This window comes from Fusarium poae, chromosome 1, assembly GCF_019609905.1.
Source record: "Fusarium poae strain DAOMC 252244 chromosome 1, whole genome shotgun sequence".
NCBI classification, from domain to species: Eukaryota; Fungi; Ascomycota; class Sordariomycetes; order Hypocreales; family Nectriaceae; genus Fusarium; species Fusarium poae.
Window position 1 is genome coordinate 3,186,871 of NC_058399.1, and position 21,571 is coordinate 3,208,441.

Sequence of the window (21,571 nt, forward strand, 5' to 3'; positions counted from 1 at the left end):
TACAGTTCAGTATTAGTGCTCACACCGTGTTATCACACAATGGGTGCTGCACTTGACAGTGTCAACATACTGTGAGGCGCGTAACATAATCCAATCAATTGACCCAAAAGATATCATTCCATCTCACCACTTTGTTTCGTTTTTGGACCAGAACAAAGAAAGAAAAGCGCTCGATTATTCTCACGACCGACTCACCACTACATAACAAACCTTTCTTTATTCCCTTCCTTGAGAAACCCAATTACCAAGGCGTTACTAGCACCAATAGCTGTTTAATTCCCCTACGGTTGCTACAGCTAAATGTGTGTACTTGCGTTGGTAAGATACCCTGTACAAAACAACGCTCGAGATCTCGTCTATCTTGTAATAAATATTTATGGATGGTAAATCCTTTCGCAGTCAAGCAATAGGTACTAATGGAATAAACTAGTTGTACAGGAAGCATCAACGCTATATTCACACAAACATCAAACCACATACAATCCCATTCAGTCCATCATTCATGTCCATTGTGGTGGATACAATGCACCCATAACTCAAATCCTACTACGCATACCTTGCCGTGTCTTTAAATGTTTGTGGTCTATAACCAATCATAAAATTTCCGTATACCCAGAGCGGCAATCTATCATCGTTTTTCTACATTTTTACGACGTAGTAAATTCGAGTAACACCTATATCAACTATATCAGCTACGTAGTAAACGACTCTGCTGTTAAGAATGAAACTATTATACGACGCGACCGTTACTTATCAATATTTAATCCGTGTGTGCACTGCATTTGCAAGGCTATATTGGTCACCAGTTGGTATAGATCATATAAATGAATGAGTACTGGTCATCATTGTTATGAAAATGCTTGTCCATGTATTCGTGGTTAGGAATATTGCATTGACTGGTAGTGGGCCGTAGAGAAAACAACCTCCTAAGTCTTAGTGCATAAAATAAATAGTCTAAGAACTATAGTCTAAGGAGCATAAACTGACCTACTAATTTTGTTTCTTATGCTTCCAGCGCCTTGAGGGATCGAATCTCTCATTGCGGTTCAGGCATTCCCCGTTGGAGTTTCCGCAATTCACAGCGTCTTTCTTTTGTAAACTCACAGCTTCCAAAAAGCTAACCGTCGTTCACCATCAACCCGTGACTGCCTCCCGTTACAGCAGCTTCCACCGATTAGGTACCTAATAGCCAGCTTCTTTGCCTATCGTCTTCTGCATATCGCGAAACCAAATTCAGCACTTCACTATATATGATATCTACATTTCTTGCGCCAGTAGCGCCATTAAGAAATGGGACGGCTGAAGCGCTGATGGTGGTGTTTTAAGCATCAATTCGGAAGGTCAGCCCAAAGGTCTTGAGCAGTACGTTCTTGCTTTCCGGTGTTCCCAACAACGAGCTCCCCGTGATTCTCACCGCAAACACGCTCGTGAAGGGTTACAAATATTTTCCACCGCTATGGAGGACTTCCTCTATTAGTCTGACCACGACAGAACCATCAAGATGACTCTCTTGTCATGAAGACATTATCCCTACGCTTGCAATCCTTCACTGGTGCAAGAGCAGGCGAGATTCGTCGATCCCACCAATACGAAAGCCTCGAATGTCTTCTATGGGAACACATCACTATTCGCCCCGGTACTACTGCGAACGTGTGTCGTGCTATCATTGATCTTCAGCATACCAAATGTATCCCGTAAGTATCGTCGACGTTCACAATGAGATTTGGCACATCAGACTAATGACTTTCTTTTCTGCAGGAAACAACCCCAGCGGCGGCACGTCTGAGGAGGCCAAACAGTTCTCGAGCCGATCCCGCAACCGCCTTTGCCCTATCAAGCTGCTTCTCTGTCATGCGCTCAGGACCGAGGCTGTCGAGGAAAACTCATGGGAGGAGTTGCGTCAAGTTTCGAAAGAGAGACCGAGAAAGCAGGTCCTATGGACATATATAAAGAGACCAGTTATATGCGCTCTCAGCAACAGCAGTCAAGAGGTGTTAAAACTTGGCGAGCCTTCAAACACCAGCTCTGCCATCTTGGTTTTCAATGAAGACGCCAAGTGCGTGGGATTACTTACGAACCTCATTCCTCATGATATTCGTCGAGGTACAGCTCGCGAGCTGGCGCATCTAAGGGACTCCAACGTCAGAGTTGCTGTTGAGCAGGCTTGACTCGGACTGGGCCATTCGGAAAGAAGTGTGTCGTGAAGGACCACTAGGCCACAGTCCTCCAAAGCGAAGGCCCCGTTATAAAAGACGAGGTACAAAGGCCTATCAACATCTGGTTTTTAAAAATGCACTGTCCGGAATTACAGGAGTACATCGGTGTTATCGGTGACGATGCGTGGGGGATGCGTGTCAATAATCCATTACCCCAAGCTAACGAAGCATCACCTTGACTACGCTGCCACAGTTGCCATGAAGGTCGTGACCAAAAAAAAAACCTCGGCAACAACATGAACCTTGTTCGCTTCACGGCGTATTATCTCGAGCTTTGCGACCAGGTCAATGATCTTTCCGATGGCCATTGGAATACCTTTGATGGTGTATCACAGATTTACGCAACCGCTATCGAGAAACGTCGCGACGCTCACAGCAAACCTCTGGGATGTTCTGAAAAGGTCCTCAATATTATGCAGCGCATATACATTCGTCTGGGAGGACTGTATAGGGGACGTTCGAGACGATGAGCCAAGTCTCAAGACCACCTTCAACACTGCCCATGAAAAGCTGCAGAAATTTTCCCTCATCTTCAAAGACTTCATCAACAAGCCTGAAAGGCACTACATGGATACTTACGGCATGATTTGATGCGTCTGTCGACAGGGTCGTGAGCGACTACAACTTGGAACTTGCCAAGCATCATTACAATCACCGAAAGGTTTTGAACACGACGTGAGAATGCGACAAAGCCATGGCATCTTCCATGGTTGGTTTGAATGGAAACTAATTTATGTTTCAAGAGAAACGGATCAAGTGGTTTTATGTATTGAAGATAAGACAAAGTGTGTGTGCGAAAGGGAGAAAGGTTTAAGAAGCTACCTGGTTCTCCATCTAGGTTGGAAGAAGCAAGACCTAGCGTAGTCTCTACTTTTTACTGTGAGCCGAGTGAGAAAGAAAATACAAAGGCCTGATTATTACCGAGCATGTTGGGAGTTGGAAAAACATGATATTGTTACATGATAAACTGAGATTAGGTCATTGCAGCACATCCCATTCCTTCCATGATCTGTTAAGTCTTACCATGGTAACGAACTTGCCGGTTTAATTGTAGGGAGGTACATCTGATTGCTCCACTGTTATGTCTTCTGAACTGGAAGTCTTGCATTAAGTAGAGGCCCTAGAGTATCTGTCATCTGTTGTCCAGAAACGGATATCCTCTCACCGCTACATATACCGTCAGCCCAATAGGGGGCAAGACCTTTTGTTTCGGTATTTCATAGTAAGTACTCCTATGTAGTTCATATTTGATTCGTTAGATACGAAACTGCCTATAAAATTTGCCCTGACTTAGTGCCTGAATACACATCGCCGCCGACTTGGGGTGCCCGCTTACATGCCCGCTGACATGCGGGTCCTTGTAGATTTCGCAGTCTAGACTGGAACAGACGTCCAATGTTGACAGAAACACCATCACTAGCCCAAACTATAGGGCATCGGCACGGCGTTAATGGGTCAGGGACATTTCGCTAACTGGCTTTGACAATCTAGAGTCGTTATGCTTGCCTTGAAGTTCCCAGTCACGAGCCAATGATTCGGGATCCTTACTCTCTGTCTTGGACTATAAAGCCATCTTATAATGTCTTCAAAGTACGCTCTCGGTACTACACCTCTCAATCGCCTTTAAATCTAATTCATCTTCTCAGAACCACACAAGATGCAGCTTATCAGCCTTTCCGCCCTCACGCTATTTGCCTCATCTGCGCTTGCGGCCAGTTGTTTTGGTAACCAGCAAAAGGGCATCGCAGAATTTCAAAATGCGTACTGGGACGCTCGCTCAAAGATGTGCGGCAACTCGGAATGTGGCTATCAACAAAGCTGCACGACGCAGGGTTCCCAGACCCTACAAGGACTCGCCAAAGTCACTGTCAAAGTCTCCCTAGAGCGCAAGAACACGGGTAACAAGAAGGGATTCAAGGACTGCTGGGTATGTAACCGAACTGTATATTTGTGGAACAGCGCTTACAAGAATCGATTGGCAGGATGCTACAGGAGACATCATCGTTCAATGTGTTCGAGGAAGTCAGCAAATGAGTGGAACATGGGAAGCCAATGGTCAGCTATATCAAATGAACGGCTGGTATGCTTGATTTTAAGGGGAGAGCCATGCCTTTCTAAACCATAGCTTGTTACAAGGTTGTCTGTCTACCTACTGTGTGGCTACCTTGGGCACTATCACTCAATCAAGTACAGGAGAATATAAAGTATTGATATGAGAGTTCAATATTAAGCAGCAATCTATCGTCGGGCGATGATGGTCAGTTTGTTGCGAGAGACGTCGACTGCTTCGATAACATCGTAACGAACCAACCGGAGCCCATAACTACAACAGTGACTGCCTTGGAGATGCTTTACTATGAATGGAGTCTACCAGAAATACATTCTGTAGTGCCCTAGTACTCCCCGAGCCCTCCATCAAGGTGTTTGGAGACTGAGAAGATCCAGGGCTTCGGAAGCGCCATGCCTTGATAGCAGGACGATCCAGGCCGACTCCCTCAATGACGTCCACAACATAGTTACCGACATTGGGTAAAAACTTGAAAGCATGACCGCTTCCGCCAGTCGCAACCATCAGCCCTTCCTGACCAGGTACACGATCGATAACAAAGTGGTTATCAAAAGTGTCAGTATACCAGCACAGTCTTGTGAAGGAAACGTCCTTGACCTCTTGCAGAACCTCAGGAAGGTGCTGAGATACGAAGGATGCAATGGTATCCATGGCCTGTCTTGGAATTTTCGTAATCTTGCGAGACTCTGACCAACGAGTCACGGGTACGCTTCTCTCCCTGCCATCTGCCTGAACCTGAGGATTGGTGTATTTTATACCACGGTAGCCGATCTTCAGGTGGCCTTCTCCATCGACTGGAAAGCCATAAAGGCCTCCGGTGGCACCTTGCCTCATGTTATATATCCAGGTTGGGAAGTTTTGCGGCGAAAACCGGTCGAATAGTGGTGATGTTTTGGGAATATTGAAGACGGCAACGGAGCCTGCTGTGGCCTCACAAAGACCGTCAAGTTCAGGGACAAGAAGTGTTGTTTGAGGGCCACAGGCCATGATGGTCAGCTTAGCATCGTGTGTTTTCCCGTCCTTGGTGCGAATGCCGACGATCTTTCCCCCACTCCGAGAAAACGAGACGAATGATCCAGACATCTCATCGAGAATGAACTTTACACCATGCTTGCGAGCTTTGTAGAGCGCAAGTCGACATGCCTTGTCAGCAGCAACATGTCCGCCACTCGTGTCGAGTATTCCTACCATGGACTTTCCGTTGGATTGAGCGCGAAACTGATCAGTTTCAAAGCCAAGCGACCTACACGTCTGGACATCTTCAGGATCATTGGTGACAAGTTGATTTGACACGCACAACTTCTTGGCGTTCTCAACTGTTGCTCTCTCAAAGGGAAGCAGAGTTTCGCCCTCATTGAAAGATATAGCTCCATTGTTGTAAAACACCTTGTCGTTGGATTTCATACCAGGTGGTACCTCACCGCCCGCTATATCGGAGTTCCATTCATTCCACAAGGCTATGGCTTCAAGTGAAAGCTCTTGGTACTCGGTCTGAGTCCCGTAAGATGATCTGATGATCTTGTTCAAGTCTTTGTATTTGTTAGAGCAGGCGCATACTCGATAGATATAGTTGCAGATAGTACTGACCTGCAGAGGCAGCATCACAGCCTTTCTGGTATGAATAGAGCCCCGTGTCGTAGTTTCTTCTATCATATACAGTTACGTTACTGTATCCTCTCTTGGCAAGATTCAAGGCTGTGCTTAGCCCAAAGACACCGGCGCCAACAATTGCGATGGGGTCTTGCTTATGCATTTTTTGTGTTATGTTTGCAGTTATCTGGGTCTCAGCGTAGTATAATGTTAATGCCGAAATACTACTGCTTTGTTTTAATTCTGCCTGTTTGACTGTCTCAACGTTATGATGACCGGTCACTAGACTCCGCCCGCTTGCATCGGGGGTTTGCGAAGAGCTAAGCCTAGCCTTTCCGATTTCTGCGGAACAATGATAGGCCAACCGTGTTTATCAATTCCCACTATCTTGGTTGGTGAAACAATGCCTATTATGGCCCGGAATCCACCGATATCGCTTAGGGTCGCTGTAACCCATTCTACCCATAGTCTCGGAGGAATCCAGATGGAACTGATCAATCGCAATTGTGGGCTTGTTCCACATCTTTTAGATAAGGAATCTGGGGTAATTGGGGTGACATTTGACCCTTGCTGCAACACCGTTCCAGGACAAGCCTAGAGCGCTAACAAGATTGAAAGTAGTAATATACCCTCGATAGATCGCTGGGATGGCAAGCACCGACAAGCAGTTCATTACGTTCTTGTCTCTTATATTCCTCATTAGCCCTTTTGTACGCAGAGGTTATACGTGCTTTTGGTCACAATGAGTTTCAGTCGACTGATATCCGAGTCGTCTCTCGGCAAACATGTTCGCAGTATCCGCAACTCACCACCAGAGGTCATATACAATAGAAAACTTCTTGCATCCGCCGCTCTATATGCTATGTCGGGATTATGTATCAGTAAGTTAAGATAGCCCTCTGGACCACTGTCTTCCAGACTAACACGTCGCAGCGTGGGATCAAGGCTCCAGTTCAGTCGTGCCATCTCTTCCAGGGTTTTCCCAAGCTTTCGGTATCACATCTGCCACCAATCCCAAGGAAGTTGCCAACTTCATCTCGTTCGTCTACCTTACGGCCGGTGTTGGATCAGGCCTCTCCTTTTTTATCAACGATAGAATCGGACGTCTTTGGTCCCTGCGACTATACTTTTGTATCTGGATCATCGGACAGCTGATTGCGACCTTTTCCAATGGGAACAAAAGCACTCTCTACGCTGCTCGATTTGTGTCTGGTCTCGGAATCGGTCCCCTGACCGTGACCGGCCCCATGTCAATTGTCGAAATTGCACCCACCGAGATCCGAGGTCTTCTTACAGTCTGGTTTAGCGTTGTGATGTTGCTGAGCTTGACCGTCAGTACCTTGACGGTTTATGCTTGTTTCCTACACCTCGAAGCTTCGCACTTCCAGTACCAATTGGTTTGGTTTCTCCCTACTATCTTCTGTGCGATTATCATTGCCGCAAGCTTCTTCTGTGCCTGCGAGTCTCCGAGATGGCTGATGCTGGTCGGCCGCAGAGAAGAAGCCATCGAAACACTGGCAACTTTACGAGGACTACCTGCCGACCATCCACGTGTTGCTGGGGAAATCGCAGACATTGAACAGCAGATTCAAGCCGAAAAGTCTCACTACGGTTCCAACGGTGGATTCAAGGCCGTTCTACGGGAAACCTTCCTGGTACCCGCCAACCTTAGACGAGTTCAACAATCTTTGATATCCTACTTATTGGCTCAACTTTCGGGCGCCAACTCTGTCACTAGCTATCTGGTGCCAATCTTATCTCTCATAGGAGTTAATAGCGCGAATGGCAACAGCCTCTTCTTGTCCAGCATGTACTCTTTGTCCAAGTTCTTCTACACTCTCATCGCTTCTTTCTTCTTCATCGACGCGTTGGGCCGCCGAAAGTCACTCTTCATTGGTATCATCATTCAGCTGATCTCTGATGTCTATATTGGTGTCTACATCAAGGCTCATAACGAAGGCTCGGTTGCGCCTGGTGCTTCCACTGCAGCCATTGCAGCCATCTTTATCCATGGATTTGGCTACGCTGTTGGTATGTCACTCCTGAACGGTTTTTTTTTTTTTTAAAAAAAAAAAAAAAAAGAGGTCAGAAAAAAGAAAACTCAGCTAACTTCTGATAGGTCTTCTTGTACTTCCATACGTTTTTGGGGCGGAGCTTTGGCCTAACAGCATCCGCTCGTTTGGCTCTGCGCTTTCTCAGACTTTCCACTGGCTTTTCTACTTTGGGCTCAACCGAGCAACACCTTCGATCCTTAGCAGCATGGACAACTGGGGAGCGTTTCTATTCTTTGCTGGCTGGTGTTTTATCGCATTGGTCTATGTCTTTTTCGCTGTCCCAGAGACTGCTGGATTGCCTCTCGAACGTACCGACGAACTTTTCGACTGCCCCTGGTGGCAGATTCGCTCCAAAGCCAAGTCTCTCCATGTTGGCGCAATTTCTGGACACCCTATTGATGAAGAGAAGTAAGTTTTGGGCTCATGGCGGAATTTACTTAAGCACTATGACTTACAGTTGAAACCTTTAGTCCAGATAGCGACTCTCACAAGGACCAGCATATTACATTTAGAGGTAAGCAGGCGGACAACTAAGGCTTGAGGCTGGTTCGAGGCGTATATACGAGCCCGGGGAGTGCGAACAGCACGAGTAGGTACTCAGCAGATCAGTTTGCGTTATTTGTCGAAGTCGGAGCAGATGTAGAAATATCCAGAAGTCATTCAAGAAATTGTTCCTGCGGATAAGTCTCACGGTACTAGAAAAGTTGGCCGCTAGAAGATAAGAGACGAAAGCAGTTGGTCAATTTATGCTATTTAGACTATAGTTTATAGACTGCTTGTTTTTAGACCCTAAAACTTGGGATTGAGGTTGTGTATCATTAAGTAGCATTTGACAAGAATATTCTAGACCCTCAGTTAATGACATAGCTGTGCAAGAAAGAGAGTAAATGGTTTCATGAGAATGTATCGGATGAGCAAATACATAGAAGACATCACCATATAAATTCCACATATAATTCACGACCCTCGTCTTGGATTTCTAAGTGCCCGCAAATACGTCTACTTGAGAGACCTGTTAAAACACATTTACATAACAGCAGGGAATCTTTTATTTTTAGTCTCGTAAATATTGACAATTATAGGTTAGGCTTTAAACAATCTGCGTTGACGGGACTGTTGGCTTTGCCAGTTTGGAAATAAGCCCTGATATTCTCAAAACACTCCCGCTCAGCCTTCTGGAATGCGATGTCTGTCAACCCTCCCAAGTGAGGCTGAACGATGACGTTATCCTGCTCTAGGAACCAGGGGTCGACATTTGGTTCGTTGACCAGTACGTCGAGCCCTGCTCTAGTAATCTTGCCAGACTTGAGCGCCACCTTGAAGGCAGTTTCGTCTATGACTGCTCCGCGTGCCGTGTTAATAATGAAGCTTCCATCCTTCATAGCGGCAAACTCGGCTGTGCTCATCAGGTTGGTTGTCTTGTCATTGAGCGGGCAGTTGAGCGACACAACATCAGACTGTGACAGCAACTCATTCAGGGAGGAGCAGTAGGTAGCGTTGTACTGGCACTCCACGTCATTAGGGAGCTGCCGTCTGTTGTAATACTTGATCTTCATGTTGAAGACAGCTGCCTTCTTGGCCAGATACTGTGGAAGGCTTGTTAGCGCGTGGATTATACATGCTATTCATTTCATACCTTGCCAATCGAGCCCATGCCAACTATGCCCAGAGTCATGCCTGCGGGATCTCGGGCGGGAACCAGACTACCGGGCTCCCCTCGCCATTTTCCAGCCTTGGCCGTTCGCTCGGCTTTGGATGTGTTTCTCAGGGTGGCTAGGGTTAGGAACATGGCCATGTCTGCAGTGGCTTCAGCGACCGCATCTACCGAGTTACAGAAGAGAATGTTGTTTTTGGTCATCCATTCAACATCAAACTCATTGTATCCAGCAGAGGCTGAAGTAATTATGCGGCAGTCAGGAGCTAGCGACCGCAGAAGACCCTCGTCAAACGGTTCGAAAGGCGGGGTGCCCATGCGAATGACAAAGGCATCGACCGGTCCCTTCTCCTTTATTAATTCAGGAAGACGCTTTTGAGTCTCTTCTCGGTCTATCGCATCGAGAACCTCGAAATCATGATCCCGACCAAAAGCCTCGAGATACTCGGCACCCGCGAACTTTGGGGTGCCCAGACTGACGACGTGGGGCTTGTTCGAAACGCGGCTTGGAGACATTGTGTAGGGTTATCAGCAGTAAAGTGGTGGTTGAATTTTAGAGAAATAAGAGATGGAACAGATAAATCATCCAAGAAATAGATAGTGATTTCAATATATATGAACAATTGCGTTATCCTCGATATCTTTTCCTTCTGTCCTCGTCCTTTGTAAACCGAGATCGGCGAACCGGATTCGTATCCCGGATCGGCCCCACAAGATCGGCAAGGAACCCTCCGTAAGGCCCCGCAAGTCGGATTCTTCCGGTATTGGATGAAATAGAAGTGGATGAGATCCACTGCTACCTCGACAAGATCGCATTATTAAACATAGAGTGTGACACAGAAGCAAGTTGAGTATTGCCCTGCCTTGCAAAGACTAAGGCCAAACACCAGACGATACGTAGCCCAAAATGCAAACGAGAGACCACACCACGGACCAGATCTCCTCAGAAGCACCGTTAGGTTTTCTCGCTGTGGAAGTCGATATCCACCGTCCACCAGGCGATCCTTTCAATGAAAACACATGGCCATTTCCTCTTATTCGGGAAAAAGTAACAGGCACACGTGAATCACAACTTGTTACTAACGGTGCCTACGACGATGCCTTCATAAATCAGTTCGTAACAGCTGGGCTTAAACTTGCTGAGAGAGGCGCTGTTGGCATTATTACCAGTTGCGGCTTCTTAGCGGCGGCGCAGAAAAGGTATATATTCCCATTTCATATCTTCCTGGTAACTTGACACCAACTCATTCTACGCTTGAACTTACATATGCTGAGCCAAGCAGGTTAGCAGCACGGCTACCTATTCCTGTGGCTACCTCGGCCCTGGTGCAAATTCCAAGCCTCCAGGCCATATTCCCTGCTAATCGACCTATTGGGATTTTGACGTATGACAGTGCTAGGTTGGGCAGTCTGCATTTACGTGAGCTGAATATTGACCCTGATAGCGTCCGCATATGGGGACTTTCAGACGACAGCCACCTCAGAGACATTTGCGCTCGTGGCGCCAAATACGATGCCGCTCTACTGGAAAAGGAACTTGTCGATAAAGCAAACGCTCTTGTTTCTCGGCATCCTGAAGTTATCGCCATCGTGTTGGAATGCACAAATATGCCACCGTACGCAGACAAGATACAGGACGCGGTTCAGTTGCCAGTCTATGATGTATACACAATGGGGCAATGGTTCTACTCAGGACTGCAACGGCGAAATCCAACGCATTGGACGTTATCACTACAAGACACTGGAACATGAAATTCAATTTTATACAATCTCTCAAACACAAGAAATAAAAATGGTTGTATTTATGCAAAAGAAGTGGTCGCATTTGATGGGTTTTCATAATTTATAAGTCTGACACTGCCTCTTTCCATGCTCTACAGCTTTGAAAAATCAACAGTATAAAACTAAGTTGATATTTGACAAAGATAAGACATATACATCTAGATATTGAATAAGATTGTTTGTAACTACAATAATAATATATCCAGCTATAAATAGTAAAACTCTCGAGATTCTTTACAGGGAGAACAGATAGTAAAATGATATTTAGATTGAGAATGAATGTCTTGTTAAAATAGTAAGAATCTACTAACTAATTCAAAAAGTCCCCCTTTGTCTCTACCACTATAAGGTCGTATTCTGGCTTGAATTGCATATACATGACCTCTGGGCTACCCGTTCCATCTTTTGTATACTGTGCCTCTTCATCGCCTACAAATGTCTTTTGAAGCCCAGACGCCACGGCGGCTTCAACCAGTAGCTGTGTATGACATGCTCTTTCCAAGGCGATGAAAAAAGCCGCTGCTTCCGCAACGGTACCGCCTGCTGTCAGGATCCCATGGTTTTGTAGGATGATGTTTTTCTTGGTTGGGCCCATAGTATCAGCCAAGCGGTTGCCTTCTTCTTTGGCAAAGACGACACCGCCAAAGTTTGCATATACAGCAAGATCGTTGTAGAACATGCAACTGTCCTGATTCAGCATTTCGATCGGACGGCCAAAGGTAGACCAGGCACGCCCATAAGGGCTGTGAAGGTGACATGCGGCGTTGATATCGGGTCGGCGTTTGTGAATGGCAGCATGGATGATAAATCCAGCTGTATTGACAGGCTTATCCGCGCCGCCGATCCGTTCACCCTCTTCGTTGACATGGACCATGTCAGAAACCTTCAAGAGACCAAAATGGACGCCATAAGGGTTCAACCAGAAGGTATTTGGCTGGACTGGATCTGCACAAGAAAAGTGTCAGTCTCGAAATCTCATATACAGCAAATGTGCAAAATGAGGGGGTCTTACCCCTCAAGCTGATGTGCCCGCTTCCACCATCAGCAAAGCCCAATTTCGCAAAAATGCGAAAGGCTCCCGCCATTTGCCCAAGTTGCCATGTCCTGACTTCTTCTTGACTATCAAATTGCGGGATCTTGTGGAGCCTTTTCTTAGGCTGGGATGTTGATAATGAGGCTGCGGATGGTTCAGCCGCCATCGTTGCTGTTGTTGTGGAAGACATGATCTGATAAGCCTTGGTGTCAGTGAGAGCCTAAACGGTTTAGTGTAAGAATAATCTCCCTGGTCAGGTATCTTATAATAATCGAGCCAGTTCTGGTCAAATGTCTTCGCATTATGGCGACCCGGCAGCCCCCGTGATTGGCGGATAAAGTCCATTCTATCTACCCCGAGCGTGGCTCTATCACAAGACGTCGTCGTCGGTATCACCCGAAGTACTACACGATATAATAGCTTCATTACTGAGAATGGAGAAAGAGATGGCGTCCATATATTCTCAATTAGTGCCAGTTATTGGTGCCGGTATTTCAACTTCTGGGACTGGTTTATTTACATGTCTATTTTCACATTATCGACTTACTTCTCCATCTCTTTGTCAAAATGCCTACACTGCAAATCAATGCTTCGACAATCACTGCCTCTGTCAGGTCACGGGATAATGATTTCGCAAGTCCCGAAGAAGTTCGCACAACTTTCACATTGGCCATGTCGACCATGTACCGGAATGAAGTACCCCTTTACGGTGACTTGATTCGAATTGTTGACGATGTGAACGAGGGTATACTTTCAGAGCAACCCGGTTCTACAAAAGAACGTCTCCTGTCTCAAAGACTGGATGTGGAGAGACACGGAGCCATTAGACTGGGAACTCCTTACGAATTGAGAACCGTCGCTCGTCTTTTTTCCATACTCGGTCTCAAGGCCGTGGGCTACTATGACCTTTCTGTTGCTGGGCTGCCAATGCATGCTACTTGCTTCCGTCCGGTCGACTACAAATCGCTGGATCAGAACCCTTTCAGAGTATTCACAACCTTGCTGAGACCTGACTTGATCACGGACCCAGACACCCGTGAGCTTACTTCTAAATTGTTGTCAAAACGGGATATCTTCAGCCCCAAGCTGTTGGATTTCATCAACAAGGCTGAAACGAATGGCAGGCTTTTGAGGATATCCGACGTGAGCGACTTCATTGCTGAAGCAATCAAGACCTTTAGTTGGGAACCAGAAGCGTTTGCATCGGAAGAAGAATACAAGCAGCTAGCCCAGAGCCATCCCATTTTGGCAGACATTGCATCTTTTAAGAGTGCCCACATCAACCACTTAACGCCTCGGACGTTGGATATTACTAGAAGCCAACAACAAATGAAAGAAGAAGGTCTTCGGGTCAAGCATCGCATCGAGGGACCTCCCCTGCGCCAATGCCCGATCCTTCTCCGACAGACAAGCTTCCTAGCATTGGAAGAGAGAATCCAATTTCGCAACGGTTTGGGGGTTCTGGTTGAAGGGACCCATAGGGCTCGATTTGGCGAAATTGAGGAACGAGGCGCTGCGGTGACCCCTGCAGGCAGAAAGCTTTACGATGATCTGCTGAACACAGTAATGAAGAAAATCAGCCAGAGCCTAGATACACAGAGTCCTGAAGCAATCGACGCTACCATGGCTGAAGTGTTTAGAGATTACCCTGACTCTTGGTCCGAGCTGCGGAAACAGGATCTGATTTACCGCACTTACCATCGCACAAGCAAACAAGGTCACAACATGTCAGGCTCTGACTCGCTTGAAGAGTTGGTGGAACAGGGCTACCTGACGGCTGAACCTATCACTTACGAAGACTTTTTGCCTTTCTCAGCAGCAGGAATCTTCGCTTCAAATCTCGGCAACTCTCAACAAGACCAGCCTCAAGGAAAGCCACGTTCTGACCAAGCGGGTTTAGAAAGTGCATTGGGATACGCCACGCTGGATGCTGATAAACTCTACCTTGAGATTCAAAACGAGAGTATTAAGAGGTGTGGTCTGCACTGCAAGCTCACTTCTCGATCTGTATATAGTGCACCGGATGCAATTTAGTTTCCCAACTATGCTATCCCTTAATATTTCGTTAAGCACCTGCGTATCATCTTATTGAGTATCATATCATGTCGTGAATTTGGGTAGCGTCTATGGACATCAAAAGTCCACTTGTGCACATTTACAACTTATATACCTAGACTTTGTATCGCTCTAAGAGGCCAGAAAAACCGGATAACTCGCCGAGTCAGTGAGATGATCTCTTTATTGCCGTACAATATCCTAGCGAGCTAATAGCAGGCTGCTATCTTGGTGGCTCAACTCCACAGAAGAATTGGGCGCTAGAAGCCTAAGGGACGAAATTAGCAGGGCAGCTTATGCTACTTAGGCCAGACCTCTTAGGTTGTTTATTTTTATACCCTAAGACCTAGGAGACCAACTTTTCTGCTACTCAGTAGGTTGACACTACCTTGTTACAGAGAGAAATTCAAAATTCGTGAAATTCTCTTGCATAGGTATATTCAGGTTTGGAAACACAGCAACTGATAACAGAGATGAGAAAAACGCTAATGTATAATTGCTAACTAACTACCCTCGTTCCTCGTTCCTTGTAATAGCTCTTGTATCAACCACTCCGAATTGACTGGCATGCCGTCGGCCCCAATCTCCATCATCCATTCCTCGAGCGGTTGAGGATCAGTAACCTGATTTTGACCTGGTTCCTGCCATCCTTGATGATCTTCGGTTGACTGGTTGCCATCTCCGCAAATGAGGCTGATTGTCTTTTCTGACAAAATTTCAAATATGTCTCTATAGGGTGCAGCCTTTCCCCAGCGTTCGGCAATGACGACCAATGCTGTATTGCAGGCCATACATGTGTTGATGATGTCCATCTTTCTAGCAGCGTCTCTTACTCTGGATGACTTCCAGATACAGTATAGGTAGGTCAATCCTCCCAGAAATAGTATGTGGAGTGATCCCCACGTGAATTGTAGAGACTGGCGCTGAAAGAGTCTGCGGTAGAGGACACATATCTCTTTTGCTTTTTCTGCACAACTCACTAGTGCTTCCTCGACCGACTCTTCTTCCCCGGGAGGAGGTTTATGAGTAATCCAGTGCCTATACAGCAGGAGAATGGAATGGTCATAAGCCAGGCGAAACCATTCGCGCGAGGCAAAAACGGAGAGAGGGTCGAGTCCGGGTGTATCTGGCGCATGAGGAACCTCGCTATGCCATGCTTCCAACTCTGCTCTCAACTGTTCGATGAGAGGTTTCTTTGCAACTGCCTGGCTCATTGAAGACTCAGTGATCGCCGGATAAATATTATTGCCAATTTTGGACCACAACCGACGCAGTTTGACCACGTGGATAGCACCCGTCATGCTCGTGGGTGGTTCCTCTGGAGACGTACGCGGGCTTTGTAACAAGCCTAGTGCATTGATTTTATCATCGTCTATATCTAATGGCAACTAACAGTCGGTGTCTCAGTAGAATGTACAATGGTTTTCAAATGCAAGATACATACCTCAGCGTCAATGCAATTATCAGGAATGCCAACTGGACGACCCAGGATGAAGGACGCCACCCGGTCAATATCATAGGCCACCCAGAAACACCTTTTGGAAATCTCAGCGATGAGTGGATTGACATTCTTCCGGTACTTTGAAGCGTTTCGATGATAACCGAGCTCTATACAGTATCTGATAGCAAGGCCGGAGGATTTCCTAAAATGTCAGTCAGAATTGATATTTATCCACAGTGCTACAGAGACAAACCAAAGGCTTCCTCCAGCGGGAGAGCGTATTGAGTAGACTGCACACGCCAGCAAACTCTGTATGGACTCGATACTGTCAAGCTCGAGAACCGAAGGCTGATGCACAAGGGCCATGTTGTAGTATGATTCAGCTTCATCATAGTGGGCAGGGCCTAGAGTTAGAGAGGCGATTGCATAGACCTGTATACTTGTGAGAAGACAGAGAAGATGCCAAGCGAGCAAGAATTCTTACCATCCACACGAAGAATTGCGCCAGATCGCCTGCCATTGACAGATTTCTGCCAAAATTGGCTTTGAAACACAGATCTTCCCAGAATTGAAATGTTGGCTGGTGAAGGAATGGGTACTGAGGATGAATGTTATTGAAATATGCTTGAGACAAAGTAGCACCAGCCTGTGGCGAGGGGAAATCGATGAGAAACGGCTGGGGAAAATCCCATGTCGACGACCCGTGTTCAAACCGGACTGAGCTTGCTTGATGAAATGGCCCAACCTTTTTGGGCAGATCCATAGCGGCGCTCACAATTCTTGAGAATGATACAGCTGATGATGGGCCGAAATAATGAGGCTCCTTGCTGGCGGCTGTCAAACACAGTAGAGCAACGTCGGTAGACAGCTGATCGGTTGTATCTTCCGCCTCAGCACGCGCATCTCGTTGACAATTACCTGTAGCAGAGATTTCAACAGAACCTGCGATGGGAGTCGGTATAGCCGGTGAATGGCTGGAAGCGTCTTTCTCGAGTCCCATGAGATGATCGAGAGCCACATCAGGTCTGGCCTGCTTCAGTAGGCCTTCTAGGTAAGCGACTCTGGTCTCGAGAGACTGCATATAATCCCTAGGCCGCAAAAGCCCAGTAGCCGGATCTTCGACGAGACATTCTTGGCTAGGTCAGCACGGTGCTGTGTATCTGAGAAAATTCATACCTCTTCCAGTCTTGCTGCAATTTTGGCATTTGGGAATTTGTCCGTCACACTTTTGCACGTTAGTCATACAGCAATGCAATAACCATGGCTAGGTCGATTCCTACTTTTAACTTTTTCTGCTTACAGCCGTTGCACGCTACTAAAGTGCGCTCTCCGATTCGTGGCCGTTTGACTGGGTTGGGATATGTCGGATGCTGCGACGCCATTCTAAAACGTGACATGGAGCATAAACTTTTAAAGTGAAAGATGCTACCAGCAGAATAGATGCGGGGTACAAGGTACTTATATGCTGGACAGAATACACTAAAGATGCTATGTACCAGATAGACTAGGTAGATATAAATAAGTGGTGCTTATCTACAAGCTTCAACACCTTGACGCAAGTGTCTAACTACAATCTTCTTTACGAAATAGAAAAGCGCAGTTTCATGACCTTTGTTCTTGACATAGGTATGCATGTCTGTTTTGAGTCTAACATCCTTGATAAGTGCTTTGTCGCCAAACATCATCAGCATATTAATATATCGACATCATGCCATACCCTCCCACTCTCGTTACAATATATCAGGCTGTCGCATACGCTCGGCTCATCTCTTGAGATTGATAGCCCGAACGCAAAGTCAAATTAGATTTTGACCAAATCCAAAATGCTGTTGAGGATGATTTGCCCTCATTGTCAAAGGGACATGGGAAGGTGCTGAGCCTTGACTCTGTGGTAGCCGGAACTGAGATTGCCTTGTGCATGTCACGGAAGCCACTCTTGAATTATTCGGAAATGCCGCTGACACGTTCACAAAGATGTATTCGGTGCTCATTCAATCGCTCGAGATCTATCTCCTTATCGAGGTGGGGCCCAGTCAAGTGTTTAAGGAGTGTTGATTTCAATACTGTATAAGATGATGATGTTCTCAGTGTACAAGTTTATTCTCATGACCAGATAGTTTCGTGCTAAAGTGAGATGAGAGAGGAGGCGGCATTCTATGATCTAACTTGGTAGTGTTGGGCAACTTCTACGACGGAGACTATTGAGCTTTGACCTATCAATTTGAGTCTTGCCTTGAGGAGACAAACAAAGACTTTATGACCAGGTAGAGTGAGTGTTATGTAGGAGAAGATAGTATCTCTTTATTCTGACCGCGCACTTTATTAGGTAGGTACTTAGGAGCGCATGTTTTAGCAGTTCATCCGCACTGGCCACGGGGAGTTGCCTTCAGCAGTAATAGCAACCCGCTGCAAACACCTGCCTTGAACAGCATCATTCAGATGCCGAATCCCGCCTACAACTTTCTTTCATGCACAGCGCTGGCCCTCTTTTCCCTCTTCTTGCTCAACCTACACCAGACACGCAACCTCAACATCAAGATCGCCGCCACCGAAATTCAGACCACTCTTTGGCAAGCCTCTTTTCAATAAGATGGCGGTGCTAGATGAGGTTCCGCACATCACCGCCCGCGTTCGGGTCGCTGAGGAGTTGGCAGCTGAATACGAAGTCCCAGATGATTTCGAAATGACCAACAATCCTCACAAAGCAGATGATACAACACCAAGAAAACACTGCTACATCGAGTGCAAATCGGATGCCGAGTTTTCTATCGAAGTTACAGTCTCTTCCGGTCTACAAATTCCCCCCAAGAATGACGCTATCTGGATGTGGGTATACATTGACGGCACATACATGGACTGTCGGCCCGTATACAAGCACAAACTACCTAAGAGGCAGCCAATCGACATATCCATGTCGTCCGCGCGATGTGACACAGGTTCAGGAGTATCAGTACTCAAGAAGTTTACGTTTGCTCCCATCACGGAAGGTATGTTAAGACACGTGCTCTGTGGATTTTCTATTAACGATATGGTTAGTTGATTCCGCATCCAAATCAAAGATTGAGAAAGATATTTCGAGGGCAAAGGGCTTGGGGATAATCAAGATACTCGTCGAGACAGCCAGGACTGCAAAGACACAGTGCGGGAGAGAATCTAGCACTAATCCCACCAGCCAGCAACCAGACCTTGCGGAGAAAGCGTTGAAGGGCAAAGGGATAAGCCACATGACCACGTATGTGTAGAATCGCCACTCTTGCTAACACAGAACTGACAGATTTTAGCTTGGCCGAGACAGGGACTGTTATTAAAACGCCCACCTGCGTCAATGTCGAGAATATAGTTCCTGTTGGAGAGTTCTTCTTTCATTACCGATCCCATGGTATGATATCAGTGCGTTGGCAAGGGGGCGGAAACCACACTAACTATCTGGAACACAGAAGCTCTGCAGCACGAAATGATCATCCCACGAACTCCATCACCAGAGCCTCCAGTTGTGGCTGACGATGGCGAAGATGTCCTCTCTCATCTCTCAGAGAGTGATATACGACGTCTCGCAATGGAAAGACTACGTGACAGCAGTGTAAGTTACTTTCCCGTCGGGAGAGGGCGGAATGAATACGACATGCCCTTAGTGAGGACTGTACTTTGATTTAGATATATTTGACTAACTCGACTCAGACCAAGCAGGAGTCTCTCACTGTCAAACGCGAGGCAGATGAGGATACGCCTACCCCGAGACAATGGAAAGTCGTCAAGCTCGACGACGGGAAGGAGGCCGTCGATTTGACAGATGACTGATGACTGATGATCCATCGCGGAGACATCGAGAGCGAAGTGAATTTTAAGGCGTTCGGGAACCTTGGAGTTATAGGAGGAAATTGTCATCCCAGGACGGGTGATCTGAGATATCCACGGTGGACATCTTAAGCAAGGCGCATTGAGGCAAAGGGAACAATTAGAAAACCATCTTCAAAGATAGAAAGAAAACGAACATGCATGATAATGATCTTAGACAATAAGCAACTTAATTGCTCAATGAACTTGCCAGTCCCTCGCAGTGTCTAGGCAGCAGTCAGAGAAGATAAAAATACCAATTTCCCTGGTAACCCTACTTCTTGCTACTTGTCACACACTTCTCTTGCCCCACTTCTCGTCTCTTTTCTTCTTTTCACTCTCTCCTCTTTCCTTTCAAATCACCCTGAAAGAGTGCTCCTGCCTCTCCCTCTACATCCCTCATCCCCTATACCTCATCTACCATCTAGCACATTGCAAGCTGTTCACACTCAAACGTTCTAGCTGCAAGGTATGTTCAGTTTACTTATGTTTTGGAAATCGCCTCTGACCAGTATATATAGCGACGTCTCGGCTACATCATGTTGGAAAACGTTCTAAACGAATTTGCATTTGACATCGAATGTATCGAGAAGGAGCTCTCTTCTTTGGGTTTGAAATGGCACTCATTCGACGACCTTTTCCAAGCCCTGAGTTCCAAAGCTATCACTGAACACGACCGCTATGCCATGTGGGCCGATGTGTTTCGAGGCTAGGAACCTCGTAGCACAGTGCCATTGATAGACCCTGGCACCCCCAAAGACCCCGACAATCAAAGAAGTTGGAGTCGAAGCTGGGGTGTTCAAAAGTGCCCCAAACTCCTCGCCGACGGGCAAACGGACGGCTGAGGACGATAACTCTCCTTCACCCAAGCGAGCAAAAACCCAGAAGGCAGACAAGAAAGTACCCGAGACAAGCGATCCAGAACAGCACAAACCTCAAATCGCCTACTGCATGCCAAGTGTAACCGAGAGCTCCGGAGTCAAGATTCTGTGGAAGGGGGCCACCGGCAATTATCTCTCTTTCAAGGACATCGTGTTCACACAATCCAAAACACGGGTGGAAATCCAGCACGAGGCTATGAAACGTCACGGTGCATTCCAGGTGGAAGCTTACGCAGTTCGTAACCGCACGTATATCACGTACATTGCCCGGAAGAGGATCCAGCATTTGCTAGACATCGACCGACCATCCGACTTTTTGGTATTCGCTATGGAATTCCAGCCACTACATATTCTTCGCCCAATACTCGCACGAGACATAAAGGCACGGGATATCGCCAAAAACATGATTTTCTTGCAACAGATAAAGCCATCATCGGAGCAGTCTTGATAACCTGGGATCCGAGATTTTCCATCATCTTTCTTTGCAGTTGCGATTTCTTGATTTTCCGCAAAATAGGTTTGCGTTTTTGGGCGTGGGATAATCAATCAAGGAAAATGAGACAATCACCGCAGGGATAGGATAATCACCACGAGGACATGGGAACAATTAGAATGGTTAATAAAGAATAATAAAAATGCTTGATACGATTTGTTAATCAATGGTCAGAGTCGGGAGGGCGTGATGATGTTACGTTGAACAATGGCGCGGTGGCATTTCGTTTGTGTCACTTGGTTGACAGTGCAAGCGAGTGTCAAGATTTCAAAATTTGAAGAGCACTGGAGTGCGGGGAAAGCTCTCGATTGCATAACTGGAGTCACTGCTTTCTCACTCTTCTCGCACAGCCTCCCTCTTCCATCATCCATTCAAGATTTAGGTGGCAAGCCAGCTCATGTTCCACCTCCACACCACTTATCGCATACTAAGTTATTCCATCTGAGAGAGACGCAACGTCAATCGTACCA

The 21,571-nt window shown here is 46.6% G+C and overlaps 12 protein-coding genes across 12 annotated transcripts; 8 read left to right on the forward strand and 4 right to left on the reverse strand.

The window, feature by feature from the left end:
* Positions 1 to 1,515: 1,515 nt before the first annotated feature.
* On the forward strand, positions 1,516 to 2,168 carry FPOAC1_001041 (uncharacterized protein; the record flags this gene model as incomplete). The annotated part of the gene is made up of 2 exons (XM_044845647.1): positions 1,516 to 1,694; positions 1,772 to 2,168. 2 exons carry the CDS (start codon positions 1,516 to 1,518, stop codon positions 2,166 to 2,168), a joined length of 576 nt encoding a protein of 191 aa, XP_044711563.1.
* A 284-nt stretch (positions 2,169 to 2,452) lies between these two features.
* On the forward strand, positions 2,453 to 2,807 carry FPOAC1_001042 (uncharacterized protein; the record flags this gene model as incomplete). Its single annotated transcript, XM_044845648.1, has 2 exons — positions 2,453 to 2,606; positions 2,668 to 2,807. 2 exons carry the CDS (start codon positions 2,453 to 2,455, stop codon positions 2,805 to 2,807), a joined length of 294 nt encoding a protein of 97 aa, XP_044711564.1.
* Positions 2,808 to 3,873: 1,066 nt separating this feature from the next.
* On the forward strand, positions 3,874 to 4,306 carry FPOAC1_001043 (uncharacterized protein; the record flags this gene model as incomplete). The annotated part of the gene is made up of 2 exons (XM_044845649.1): positions 3,874 to 4,143; positions 4,199 to 4,306. The coding sequence occupies 2 exons, from the start codon at positions 3,874 to 3,876 to the stop codon at positions 4,304 to 4,306; spliced, it is 378 nt and encodes a 125-aa protein (XP_044711565.1).
* A 233-nt stretch (positions 4,307 to 4,539) lies between these two features.
* Positions 4,540 to 6,037, reverse strand: FPOAC1_001044 (uncharacterized protein; the record flags this gene model as incomplete). Its single annotated transcript, XM_044845650.1, has 2 exons — positions 4,540 to 5,813; positions 5,872 to 6,037. 2 exons carry the CDS (start codon positions 6,035 to 6,037, stop codon positions 4,540 to 4,542), a joined length of 1,440 nt encoding a protein of 479 aa, XP_044711566.1.
* A 579-nt stretch (positions 6,038 to 6,616) lies between these two features.
* Positions 6,617 to 8,462, forward strand: FPOAC1_001045 (uncharacterized protein; the record flags this gene model as incomplete). The annotated part of the gene is made up of 4 exons (XM_044845651.1): positions 6,617 to 6,755; positions 6,808 to 7,905; positions 7,994 to 8,336; positions 8,399 to 8,462. The coding sequence occupies 4 exons, from the start codon at positions 6,617 to 6,619 to the stop codon at positions 8,460 to 8,462; spliced, it is 1,644 nt and encodes a 547-aa protein (XP_044711567.1).
* A 542-nt stretch (positions 8,463 to 9,004) lies between these two features.
* On the reverse strand, positions 9,005 to 10,098 carry FPOAC1_001046 (uncharacterized protein; the record flags this gene model as incomplete). The annotated part of the gene is made up of 2 exons (XM_044845652.1): positions 9,005 to 9,514; positions 9,565 to 10,098. 2 exons carry the CDS (start codon positions 10,096 to 10,098, stop codon positions 9,005 to 9,007), a joined length of 1,044 nt encoding a protein of 347 aa, XP_044711568.1.
* A 391-nt stretch (positions 10,099 to 10,489) lies between these two features.
* On the forward strand, positions 10,490 to 11,334 carry FPOAC1_001047 (uncharacterized protein; the record flags this gene model as incomplete). The annotated part of the gene is made up of 2 exons (XM_044845653.1): positions 10,490 to 10,782; positions 10,866 to 11,334. The coding sequence occupies 2 exons, from the start codon at positions 10,490 to 10,492 to the stop codon at positions 11,332 to 11,334; spliced, it is 762 nt and encodes a 253-aa protein (XP_044711569.1).
* Positions 11,335 to 11,674: 340 nt separating this feature from the next.
* Positions 11,675 to 12,563, reverse strand: FPOAC1_001048 (uncharacterized protein; the record flags this gene model as incomplete). Its single annotated transcript, XM_044845654.1, has 2 exons — positions 11,675 to 12,309; positions 12,377 to 12,563. 2 exons carry the CDS (start codon positions 12,561 to 12,563, stop codon positions 11,675 to 11,677), a joined length of 822 nt encoding a protein of 273 aa, XP_044711570.1.
* A 401-nt stretch (positions 12,564 to 12,964) lies between these two features.
* Positions 12,965 to 14,431, forward strand: FPOAC1_001049 (uncharacterized protein; the record flags this gene model as incomplete). The annotated part of the gene is made up of 1 exon (XM_044845655.1): positions 12,965 to 14,431. The coding sequence occupies one exon, from the start codon at positions 12,965 to 12,967 to the stop codon at positions 14,429 to 14,431; it is 1,467 nt and encodes a 488-aa protein (XP_044711571.1).
* A 524-nt stretch (positions 14,432 to 14,955) lies between these two features.
* FPOAC1_001050 (uncharacterized protein) lies at positions 14,956 to 17,275 on the reverse strand (the record flags this gene model as incomplete). The annotated part of the gene is made up of 6 exons (XM_044845656.1): positions 14,956 to 15,840; positions 15,897 to 16,095; positions 16,147 to 16,325; positions 16,378 to 17,024; positions 17,070 to 17,118; positions 17,174 to 17,275. The coding sequence occupies 6 exons, from the start codon at positions 17,273 to 17,275 to the stop codon at positions 14,956 to 14,958; spliced, it is 2,061 nt and encodes a 686-aa protein (XP_044711572.1).
* Positions 17,276 to 18,483: 1,208 nt separating this feature from the next.
* On the forward strand, positions 18,484 to 19,691 carry FPOAC1_001051 (uncharacterized protein; the record flags this gene model as incomplete). Its single annotated transcript, XM_044845657.1, has 5 exons — positions 18,484 to 18,880; positions 18,930 to 19,125; positions 19,175 to 19,272; positions 19,331 to 19,473; positions 19,572 to 19,691. 5 exons carry the CDS (start codon positions 18,484 to 18,486, stop codon positions 19,689 to 19,691), a joined length of 954 nt encoding a protein of 317 aa, XP_044711573.1.
* A 237-nt stretch (positions 19,692 to 19,928) lies between these two features.
* On the forward strand, positions 19,929 to 21,056 carry FPOAC1_001052 (uncharacterized protein; the record flags this gene model as incomplete). Its single annotated transcript, XM_044845658.1, has 4 exons — positions 19,929 to 19,950; positions 20,156 to 20,196; positions 20,249 to 20,425; positions 20,469 to 21,056. The coding sequence occupies 4 exons, from the start codon at positions 19,929 to 19,931 to the stop codon at positions 21,054 to 21,056; spliced, it is 828 nt and encodes a 275-aa protein (XP_044711574.1).
* Between the last annotated feature and the right edge of the window lie 515 nt (positions 21,057 to 21,571).